Here is a 12,710-nt window from a genome sequence, read left to right as displayed (position 1 = left end):
ATATTTCTGAGAAGGAGACACCAGAAATGGTCATCACGCATTGTACCCATTCGGCGTAAAGACAGGACACTTTAACGACAAGGCTACCACTTAACCCCTTACAGCAGGGAACACACTGTGGCATTCCACTGTATTGCGCAGATCAATCTAGAAGGTGTCTAATATACAAACATGCAACTGCAGACTATAACATCTACACTAGCCATACACGACCGTGAACCAGCGTCTTCCATCTGTATAATGCTGTAGTCTCATTTCTTGACACATGCTAAGAGTTTTGCAAACACCAAGTATCATCACTATTTCACAACCATAACCATATCGTTGGAATCCTAAAATGGACTCTACCTCAAGCAAGGAGATATTGTTTGATTATTCATTTGGATTGCATTATATTACATATAAGAGAAAACCAATTTAGCTGGCATATGTGTCATCTCCGTTATTGCCATGTAGATTTGCAATTAATTCGACAATTCAATAGAAACGATTTAGTTTGTCCGGGGGAGTAAACACACAAAATGGTTAAAATGGCGTGTGCATACGTTCAGATCAAAAACTTAAAAGTATTTTCATAATATCACTGACATAACAAAGTATCTTCTATCAAAGTTTCGCATATATGGTTGAACTCATAATTCTGATATGATTATTCACACCTATTTTATTTCTATAGGATTGACAAGTCTTTATGGAAGATCCGCTTCTGTATTGTACAAGGGCGACGTTTCGGCATAGATACATATGCCGTTTCTACCATGCTTGAAAACGGTATAAATATCTATATCTATATGTATATCGAAATGTCGCCATTGAACGATAAAGAGGTTTGATCATCCATACAGAATTGTCATTCCTATTACTTACAAATTTTAGAATGCCTCTCTAACGATTTATTATATGGTTGTTACAGTTTATTTTATTCTTGTAGATATAAGAGAAGCTAGACAAGACTACCTGGTACTGGAAAACAAACACACCAACGTGAGTAACCAAAGTAAATATAGGCAGGGGTACGTTCAATGTACGATTGTCGACATTGGGAGATATATGGGATTGAATCAATGTTGATACAATAATAATGGATGTTTTGAGAATGCATCAGCACGCGGATTTCATTCAAGCAAAGCTGTTAGTTCAGTTATCCCCCTTGTTAGGTGACTGGAGTATGACACGAAACGTTCCTGTTTTCCTCTACGCCCACTTGGAACTGTATCGTCGGAAAACCAAATCAGCCCGAATTTGCTGAGGTTAAGAAATATACATCAGAGTAATTTATATAAAATACCAGTTGCTTCTATACAAATAGTCTGTCTGAACTGTCAAAATGTTTTTTCAAGTACCGTAAATGTTATCGTACAGGTGTATCGAATGTACGGTTTTCACGAAGGATTTATGACGAAATGATTTATGAAAACACTAAGGCTGGTAAATCGTGGCTGTTCATCACCACGGGGATAGAGGACAAAAGGCCACCACGTTGTTTCGTCTACACATAGACCTGGGCGCTGGAATTTGTATAACCGCAACGGCGTGTTTGCATTACTTTTTGTCATGAACGGTTTGAGGAAAAAAGTGTTTGTTCTTCAGCTGAACTACCGTGTGACCAAACGGGTTTTTTTTCCTGAATCAGGAACGAGATCCTTCCATATGTCCTCCAATCAGACATGGTTTATGCAATGTGTGCAAAGACCGACTAATACTCATTGTATAAAAGGGTATACTGCAAACACGAAGACTATATAACAGCGTAACATTTGTACGGATGTCTATGATCAGGACTGACGCAGATCCTGTCTGTATTAGTACTCTACATTCATTCTGTGATTGTTGCAATGTGTGCGCCTGTACATATATATGTGGCATCAGTGCATTCATAATATGTGTTGCGGGACGGCGAGGTAGTTTAGTGGTTAATGCGTTCCACACATAGGTACAATGTACAAAGCCAATTTCCTGTGTCCCTCCCTGATATTGCTCCTATATAGCTAAAAGCGGCGTAAAACCATACACACTCACAATGATATGTGCTTCAAAGTGTTTGCGTGGGACAATTGTTCTTTGTTCTTCAAGGATTTGAATGACATCGTTAATCCCAGAGCTTAACGGCACTGATTAGCGTGTAAACATAATAGAATCAAAAGGATGAACTTAGATTTCATGGGCTTTACTTTGTAGAAAAGTTAATTGGTTGCACGTACGTTACAGTCGAAGACTGTCACGGTACATAACATAACGCTTTGAAGAATATGTTGATTGAAACTAGAGCTTTACAGCAACGACACATTTTACCTTGTATAATCTTTATTCTTTGTTCCTACGTAACGTAATGCGTCGTTATAAGCAGTAGTGCATGCAAGTGATTATCTGAAGGAATGTTCTTATATTGTAAAAGTACGAAACAGTTGCTTTCAATTTAAATGATCAATTCAGAACAAGACAAATATTAAACTGTAATGGTTTTGTCCATATGCATTTAATAATCACCATTCCACCAATAACTTTAGCTCCAATACGTGCATGGTGGTTCCCTCACAGTAAATACAATATAATTACACTACCCAAGTTTGTGTAAATAGTTCTCGCGTGTTGCACCTCAATAGGGTTAATAGAACGAGACCATATCATTACCACACGTTGTTGCGGTGCAAGTAAACGGCAAGAACAATATTGAAATAGCCCCTCATGATTTATTATTAACTGTTTACATTCATATCTGTAACAGTGATCCATGTACACAACTATTAATGCTGGGGTTCTCGTGGAATGGTCTAATCTAGTATGACCTGAATGTTTGAAGGTAAGGTGTGACCCTCTTTAAAGCCTTTGATGGAAGGTAAACATTCTGTATTCCAGAGATCTCCGGACAAGTCCAGTTACAGGCTTAACGGCGTATGGTTTTAATGGCTGAAGTCGAAGAGTCAATGACCTTTGTTGAACATAGAATTTGCGGATTACTTACTTTATGAGAACAATGCATTTTCTTCCAGGGAACATTACTACGCCCTTGTATGTTACACAGGGAACAGTATTTTTGTAAATTGTGTAGCTTTCATAATGGGAGTGTACTGTTCTTTTCAGACTGTGGTTACTGAGGTAATTCTACCGTTTGACATTCCATACTGACGGATGTTTTGTTGGTTAAATCTCTTAAAGTCTCCACATAATTACCAGATGGTTTAGAAAGACGGTAGCTGGAGTATGATACTGATGAACGTTAGGGTGTCATAAGGAAACTTCACATACAGTCGGAATGAATTTCTTTATTCTGCCATTCAATTACTCTTTATAAGACAAAAGAGAAGACCTTGTTTTTCATATTTACCAAATTTAAACTATATCTCGAACTAAATACGTTTGATGAGGGTTTTACTCTTATGGTACAGATTAAACAATGTGCAAGTTCTATGCAATATTAGATCACGGTTTTCGAAAAAAGTTGAATTGGGTTTAAGCTTATTTACTTGAAGTGAGGGAGTTTAGTTTTACGCCGCACTCAGCAACATTCCAGATATATGGCGGTGGTCTGTAAATAATCAAGGCTGGACCAGATAATCCAATGATCAATAGCACGAGCATCTATATACACATTTTTGAACCGATGGCATGTGTCATCCAAGTTAGCAAGCCTGAGCACCCGATCCCGATAGTCGCCTCTTACGACAAGCATGGCAGGCAAGGATTGCTGAAGACCTATTCCACCCCGGATGTTCACGGGTCGTATGTGCTGGAAGATGGGATTTAAGTCCACTGTAGTTAGCTGCGTTATGCTGTACGGTACATTTGTTGCAAGGATAGTCAGGATAGGAGTTCGATATAAACAGATCTAAGTTAACATGGTTGACTCCAGTAGAAATGTATATGATTATCGGAGTAGAAATGTATATGATTATCGGAGTAGAAATGTATATGATTATCGGAGTAGAAATGTATATGATTATCGGAGTAGAAATGTATATGATTATCGGAGTAGAAATGTATATGATTATCGGAGTAGAAATGTATATGATTATCGGAGTAGAAATGTATATGACTTGCAACGTCTATAACATGTGAGCATAACACATAAGGTGAACGTGTTAGAGATGTGTTCATGTCTGAAGCATAAAGAGGCTGCACCATACTGACACTTTGTTTAGACGGTAAGTACTGGAGTTTTAACATATACATGCATGCAAAATTCAAACATAAACGCAAAAAGATGACTGGTTCGATAATCTATGTCATTAATATGACTTATGAGAGTGGTGTTTTAGTGTATGGCATGAAGTGTTGTCGGACAGGGTTAGGATATAGACCTCTACATGTAGCATCTCTGACAAACGAAACATTTGTTCGATGCCTAACACCTATCAATACTCCTGAAGACTACGACCTGCACACAGTGGAGTCCGGAACAGTGAGTGTGTGAGTGAGTATGGTTTCACGCCGTTTTTAGCAATATTGCAGCAATATCACGACACTGGACACACCACGAAATGGGCTTTACCACACTGCACCCATGTGGGGAATCGAGCCCGGGCCTTCGGCGTGACGAGAGAACGTTTAACCGTAAGGCTACCCCACTGCACTAGGTCCAATAGAGGGTAAGGACCCTAATACATTTACACATGGTCACGACAATCGGACACTTAGTTTCACTAACATAAATCGTCTCCACACACTTTCCTAAGGTCGGCATAATTCATTTACATTCATGCCCCCCCCCCCCCCCCCCCCCCCCTTTTCTTGTGTACTCAGAAATTAAGTACTATGTTAATCTGGAAACTAAATATAGCACTTTATGAAAGAACTAGCTAAATCTGTTTCCGCACCACAGTGATTTTCAGAGTAAAACCATGAAGATCAGTAAGAACATACATAACAGAGAATATGTAACATTTGCCATCTCGTCTAAAAAAACATGTTTATCTCAAAGTGATACCTTTCCATGTGACATTTCATTCGCCACTCATCAAAAACCATTAATTTTGTCAGTCACGTTGATGTGATAAGCATGTTATTTGACAAATCCAAAACATCCTCTACATACTTGAGACTGAAGTTGGGCTAATGTTATACTCATTCCTGTGGTTTAGGGTTTGGTAAAAGTAATCGTAGGTTAGGAGAAAAATTCGTCAAGCGCTGACCTTGTTAATTTTTATTAATATGATATCGAATGTCACTTTAATATCTTGTCATACGCATGAATATGATTATACACATTTCACAAATTCATATCTTGATACAAAGCAGAGTCGACTTTGTCATAAGCGTGCTTTCATGAATCACTATGAAAGAGTGTTGTTAGGTATGTGTGGTTCAGCAGTCGATGGAATTAATAGCAGAGAATAATTCCTTCCTTTTCCCCGTCGCTATTTAGCTCTGTCCAAGGCAAACTGTTATTCCTTAAATATCATTGCAGGAAAATTCCACATTCCTTAAGAATTTAACACCAGCCATCGTCTTGCGGTGGGCCATTTTCAAAAGTCCGCTTTTGTGAAGAATGGTTTATTTTTGCAACGATACTACGCAAGCAATGTATTGATATCGTCCAAATACTGAGAATATTTACATTTTCATGAGGAAACTGCTAGCTTAAGGGTAAAGGTATGTCCCTTGACCTTGATCAAAGTTATTCAAACAAGCAGGACGAGATTGATATCTTCTTGGTTGCTTTCTTTAATCCTAATCCATAGAAATGCCTTAATTCTGAGCGATCAGCTGTTTGTCATGAAATTCCTCACTCCAGGACAACAGAACGAATCAAGACTAGAGGTAGACACGTGAGTCTGGCATTGATCACATGGGTTAAATGATAATACGAGCGCACAAACATTAGCCGTGGTCAGTGTTTATCCCGCGATGTGTGGACTGAAACTGCTAAATGACTTAGCCAAGACGCTGTGTAAAGTCCTACAACATCCAGATTGATTGGTCAATGGTTAATGTTGACATTGAGCGAAAGACGGGTTCAAATTAATCAATCTCATTGCTGCACAGGAAGTTCAACTCTCATCCAAATATTTGGTGTTTTCATTCATCAGTCAAACTAGTTGACCCCTCAGTTAAATATTGAGGCAATTCATTATTACCTGTCATAATAAATATGGTTTTTAAACATTAAAAATTCCTCCCCTAGAACCAGTTTGACATGGTAGTGTTCGTTTCGGATTTTATCAAAGTGATCACATGTGTTCCAGTATGCCGTCAACAAAGATACATTCAACCAGGCCAGATTTTCTCTTTACGTTTAATTCAAGTTTCTAAATTGGTGAGAATAACATTGCTTTGAATAGTATCTCGCTATGTCGAGCATTTATTCGAGTTGTGATTTGTCTTGCCAGACATGCAAATGAGTCCACAAATAATATCACAAATAATGAGTCCACGATTAAAGGAACCCATGACTGACTTTTGTTCAGCGTCTTAGACTACAGGATCACTTTTGTCTATTGCAAGTTGGACATAGTTAGTGGAAAATTGTTAAACATGTTTCTGTGTCTCACTGAACAGCATTTGTCATATCAAGGACTTTCCGCTCAGTCTAGGAGGAACACATACACCAGCACTGGTGTTACAGACTAGGAGTTTGTTTAGTATATTACACCATAATAAAATCAGTTATACATATTGACAATATAGAAAGGAAAATGCAAGGTTTCATTCCAGTCTTTATGAGCTTCGAAGTAAAATTGTCTTCATCTACTTCAGACTGTGCTGATTGTTGTAATAAACTATGTTTCACATGTTTGAACTGATGTTTTTGTTAATCTTACAAACACACGAACTTGCTGCCAGTCTGATGCATCGCTGTACACGACTCGTTTCTTTTGCACATTTCATCGCTTTCCTCAGTGGTTTCAATAACTGCGATATTATTTCTTTCTACACATGCACATTCAATTCGGCTTCTAAAAAGAAATTTTGTATTTACACAACATTTTTACATAAACACCTTCTCTGTATTACCGGATCTGGAGATTAAAACGAGGATGACAAATATCATTCATCAAAAAGGGTAACAGGATATGATTGAGACTAGAATAGGATGTAACAATATATAATTTGGCAACAATATAGCCTGCAGGAAAGTGCTTGAACCTAGCAGACACACTTCAACGTATTTTAGCTGAAATGATAACATTCAAATCATAAAAATCAGGAATGCTTCAAGATCAGATAAAAAGTTCCTCATCCACCAATGGCATCCTATTGTTTGTTTCTTAGCGTCTGCTGGCATCTTCTCCCTCTGCAAAGAAGCTTCAAGTTGAAGCAGGCAATGTTGACACTGGCCCACGATAGCGGGTTGGCACATACATGGACACTATTTCTAGTAACGTGATACATTCTCTATAGATTCATTCTGGATTAAGTGCTCGATATTAGAAAACATAAACATTTTCCCAATGCCTCAATCTGCACAATAATTTCAACCCCTTAGCCTTGAAAATATCAGGTGAATTTTTTTCCAGTGTCCTAAAGCTCACTATTAAATATTTGTCAATTTATTTAATACACTGCTATCAGCTCACCTACTTTCGAAACATAGACATGAAATTAGGTCCATATACGCAGGTAACCATTATGTAGATTGGAATATTGGTAAACATGTCAAATGTGCTGATGAATATGTTTGAATACGCCGTTCATCTTGTCCTAAAAAAACGGAATTTCAGCTCATAGCTTCTTTTCAGATACTCCTTTACGTTCATTTTTGTTATCCTTCTGAATATAAATAGATTACTATAGTTTCTGATAACATTAGAGTATTATATATATTTTGAAACTACCTGTGACGAAAGGTATCGTTGCAGAATAAAATGTAAACGAATGGTGAAATCATGTCAGGATGATATTTCGAGTGTAGTAAGCTCCCAATTGTGCGTTTCGTCACTGAGCCCACTGAAAATAAATAATACCTTTAATATTGCTCTTTATCAAACTTTACGTGTATGTATGTAGTTAGGATGATATACGGATAAGTAGTTACTAATCATATCTACAAATAATGAGAGAACAGTTATGTCTGTATTGAGTTACTAATGCTATGATCATATTTTATGAGTAGAATCATGACTAGCTAAAACTTCCACGTACTTCACGATTAAACGCAGTGCCACCCCACTAAACTACAGTGCAACAATATTTCAACACGCTGTTTTGTTGGCTTACTCATCAAAATGGAATGATGCATTATTCGTGAATCATATGGGGTGACGAATATGACCATGAAAAGTGATTCTAAACTGACAAACAGCTTTTAAAGTTTACTAGAAAAGAAGGCTGATAAAAAGGCGCCCTGTATTAGCCCTATCGATGCTCCACTCATGTTGGAGTTGTGGAGATAATCCGCTCGCAGAGGCGCATCGACTTCTTTTGGCTGAAGGGAATATGTGACCTTGAATAAAAATCCCTCACACTTGGCAGACTTTCAAATAAGGTACTGGTTGGTGTACTGATTCAAGTTCTTCCAAAAAACATCCGCTTTGTAAAACTTTGTTTTTTTGGCAAATCACTCTCAAGATTCACATAATGTAGATTGGTGGAACAGAAAAAGGAATAACTAGTGCACACAGTAATTTGTCACCAAATGATCGAATTTTGTCAAACGTCAATTTAACACGTTAACACAAGATTTTTTATTCATTTTATATTTTAAATCAAAAGTTCTTCGCGAAAGTCTATGGTAATTCCATTGAGCATGTTATCTCCCGAATTTCACATTCTTAATAAGGTGAAAATTGAAGTTATAAGGACATTTACATTCCTTAACACGTCCCAGAGGAGATTCCTGTGAACAACCCCTTTGGATTAACTACATGCTTCTCATTTCCCAGGACAAAATAATGTTCTCTGCTCTTCTTCGCCGCCGAATGTCACGAACTGTACACATATTAGAGCGACACCGTTTGCTGTATACGTTAATGTAAGTATTGACATAAGCAATCGGCCCCTATCACCCGATCACACACGTTTGGCCATGTGACCAAAATATCATATCACGTGTGTTTATAAGAAATAAACGTTCAAGAAGAGATCATATCATTTGTTGCAATGTCCACACTATGTTGATTTTATGACCACTCTGATCGGCACAGAGTCTTCAAACACGGAGCGTTCCTTCCGACAGCAAACTCTGTTTGATTTTGTATGATGTGAGCTACTGTGTTTGGTTGACAAACATATGTCAATTAATTACAAACATGCATAGTTTAGGAAGACACATTTATGTTTGCCAGGTGAATCATCAGTTTGACATTGTTGAGGTTGAATTTCTTTACAGCTCATTAGGTTCATTAACACAGACTTGACGTGGCTTGGTGTACTTGGATGAAAAAAAGCGTGACATTGTCAAAAATGCCGTGTTCCTTGTAAGTTAAAATATTCACCTAAAGGAGCACACATTAATATATTGTTGTGATTATGCACTTACCGATTAAAATGCTGCTACCACGCTTTAAGTAGTGACAAGCAGCTACATAAACTGCTAAATAAATTTCAACTGGCATTTATTGTTTATTTCTCAGTTCGTTTTTAATACTAAAGTACTGACATCCAGAATATTATTTTTGCAGCAGGTTATACTTGTCATATAGTGCGTGGGATTCCAGAAGAAAATATTTTTGCTTTCATCCCACCCTTTGGGCCACGAGTAGATTTGTCCAAATGTGCTTATATTTGCCCTGTAGTGCGTGGGTTTCCAGAAGTGAAAATTGTTGCTGCCTGAGAGATCCACTTTAAGTGTTTAACCTGACAAGTAGTTTATTTTGTCCAAATGTAATTATACTTCCCCGTTAGTGGAGTTCCAGAAGAGAATATTTTGGCTGCATGTGTTCAACCTAACCGTTTGGTCTGACTTGTGGTTGGCTTTGTCCAAGCTTAAAACATATTTACAGACATCTGCTTAGAAGGTAGGATTATAATTACCATGGCTAACAAACTAGTGTATATCCTGATTCCAACCCAAAGTCGGGATTTGAGGTTGCAATGTGCCCCCATCTACCACAGCTTCTCGTATTGCGTGTCACCCTACCCGAACAAATGATGACAATCACAGAAAAACTTGTGAAAAAGAATGAGTTTAGTTCACCGCTTAACGATACCACCTTGCAGTTACATATAGTCTCCCAAAACAATGAGAAGAGTGTAAATGTCTTGTGAGAATAAAGATATATACGCTCTTCAAATCTCTGTTCTTTCGAAAGACTTGCGTACAAGCTGTCGACTGTATGACTGTACCAAAGTTACCTCGTTCACTGGTTTACCAAAACTGATAATTGTCTTTAGTCAGGCATGCTTTCAGATGGTATGAAATACAAACAGTAGTCTAATATCTTTCTCATCGAAATACTCTAACTATTCCTTGTCTGATTGCATGCCTTGGCAGCTTGACATTTTGAATATTGAACGATGTCTTTTTCAATCAGATTCAGCCACTTTCGCCTGCAAATTACCGTCACTTTTTACACAGTGGAATTTGTACAGCACATAAACAGATGCGTCTTTCCACAGTGTTATGACTCCGCGGTATTTCAAATGATACAAAATACGAGGTGCTCTGCGATGTGTTCAGTATGGCTCAATGAATGACACATTTGTTATAGCTCTATTGCACTGGAATCAATATATACGGCATTCTTCATGTCCTTACATACTTCGTGTAAAGATAGAACTCGTTCATGATGGAATGAGCTTTGTCTGCATACATTTTGTACATTTGTGGTAAAACCCGTCAAAATGTTAACAGCATTTGAATTACTGTCACGAGTCAGCGATACATTTCCGTACCGACAAAATAAGATGAATTTCATTGAACACTACATCGTTTGGGTTAACATCTATGGCATGAACTTTTGTGATTTTCTCTCGCCTGTAGGAAATAAATATTATGTGTGATGTCCCACTCCGCTAATACCCGCCATCAATCAGGTGTAACTACCCCTTCAACTGAAATCGGCATTGAAAGCATGGATAGATTCCTCGGGACCATATATATACCTATGATTAGGTTCTTCAGTGTACTGACAGAATAATCATAAGGATTCAAACTAATGTTTCTACCCACAGAAACGAAGGGTTGTTTTCAACAAGCATGAATGCCCCATGCAAGTGTCAGTCAGATAAAGCGATAAGAGTTGTTTAATCATTTTTGAGGTGATTCTAACCAGCGGGTTATCTGCATGAGCACAACATTTGAAAGTTTGTTTTAACTATTCCCTAAAGGTAATAAGTTGATAAGTAATTTTCAATATGGATGTTCATGTAAACTTCATTCAAAGCCAATATGTCTAAGTGGTTCCTACCTCTTAACAGCTTCTCCAGTTTGCTCGCTTTGCGTTTGTCTCCTTGTTTTGGGGTAGTTCGTAGCCATGCACGTGTGCTTTTCACGGTCGGTAGCGTTGTCGGAGTTCTGGATATTGTAGTGTGGCGTCTTTGTGGAGATTTCCTGGTCGGCCATGGAGTAAACGGGGTACGCTTGGTCGGAGTGTAGACAATGGTGGTTTTCTTCGTCGTAGTCGCTCTTGGTGTAGTTGGTTGAGTCGTGGGTCTCAGTGACCCGGTTGTAGTTGGTCTGTACCATCGTTGGGTAGACTGGGGTCGCAGAGGTCTCATTGTTCTTCCCCGTGGGCGAACGACTTTCCTTGTTGACTTTGGAGGATTAGTAGTATATAGAATCATTTTCGGGGTTGTTGGTCTGGGTGTAAATGGTGATCCTCTGCTTCTTGACTTGTTTGGCCTTCTTGTGCTAGATTTCGTTGTAAACAGTTTTGGCGTTGATGTTGGTCTGAAGCGTTTTCTATCAGGGCTTGGAGTAAACGGGGATGTTTTTCTGGGACGTTTTGTAGGTCTGTCTGGCTTCTTGGTGATCGTGGGCATAGTAACAGTAAATTGTACGGCCCCTGTGACGGTATAGCCAGGTGTCACTTGTTTGTTGGTCTTCTTGGGCATATCAGGGATGTTATATTGAGTTACATAACTTTCTGTAGATTTAGCACGCATGGTAACGGATTTCGATTCCTTGGTTGTTACAGCAATTGGTTGAGTATGTATCACTATTGTCTCACTTTGCTTTGGCGCTGGTTGGTATTTAGGACCATTGCAGTCGTCCCAGCGGGATTTTTCCGGAACGCAGTTTTTAGCAGCATTGCCCCAAATTTGACCAATAGGACATCTAGGCATGGCTAATGGTTGTCCGTAGTGGCAAATGTAGTATATAGAGCAATCGTTAGGATCTCTTACCCATCGTATGGCATCCGTTCCGGGGCAGGGGTACTCGGCACTTTTGGCATCAACAGAGCAGAAACACATGAACATGACAATCAGAGTCCACAGTGTCCTGTTAGGGAACTCCACGGCCCTAACACACCTCATCGTACCAGAAGTATTAAAATCCAGTTATCAGTTCTTGAGATCGACGCCGGTTTACTATATCCAACTGATATTCAACCTTTACTGGACGTCAGTCAGCTTTAGTCCATAGACGTAAGTCCAGAGATGATACTCAAATAGTGACAGTATCTGTGTATGTAGATGCTCTTTCAAAGGCTGGAGTAGAGCAGTGTGGAATGAAGCACGTGGGTGCTCTGACGCTGGTTGTTGAGGTTATGGTGTGTTTCTGGTGGGCAACTGCTTTAAGAGGGCCCTACAGCCCCTTGCGCATTGATTGGTTGTCTTCCTGTGCGGTGTACACATTTTGTTTGCAGCACGTTACGACCCGATGTGTTGAC

At 38.7% G+C, this 12,710-nt stretch overlaps 1 protein-coding gene across 1 annotated transcript in view; it reads right to left on the bottom strand.

Annotated features, from left to right (window-relative positions):
- The window catches only part of LOC137276912 (uncharacterized), a 45,382-nt gene extending 33,028 nt beyond the window's left edge, over positions 1 to 12,354 (bottom strand). The window contains exon 1 of the mRNA XM_067808562.1: positions 11,286 to 12,354. Coding sequence (XP_067664663.1) covers positions 11,286 to 12,354 — 1,069 coding nt within the window. The remainder of the gene's footprint in view (positions 1 to 11,285) is intronic.
- Between the last annotated feature and the right edge of the window lie 356 nt (positions 12,355 to 12,710).

Source organism: Haliotis asinina, chromosome 3 (genome assembly GCF_037392515.1).
Source record: "Haliotis asinina isolate JCU_RB_2024 chromosome 3, JCU_Hal_asi_v2, whole genome shotgun sequence".
In the NCBI taxonomy this organism is placed as follows: Eukaryota; Metazoa; Mollusca; class Gastropoda; order Lepetellida; family Haliotidae; genus Haliotis; species Haliotis asinina.
Note: the sequence above shows the minus strand (reverse complement) of the source record. Positions and strands in the feature narration are given on the sequence as shown.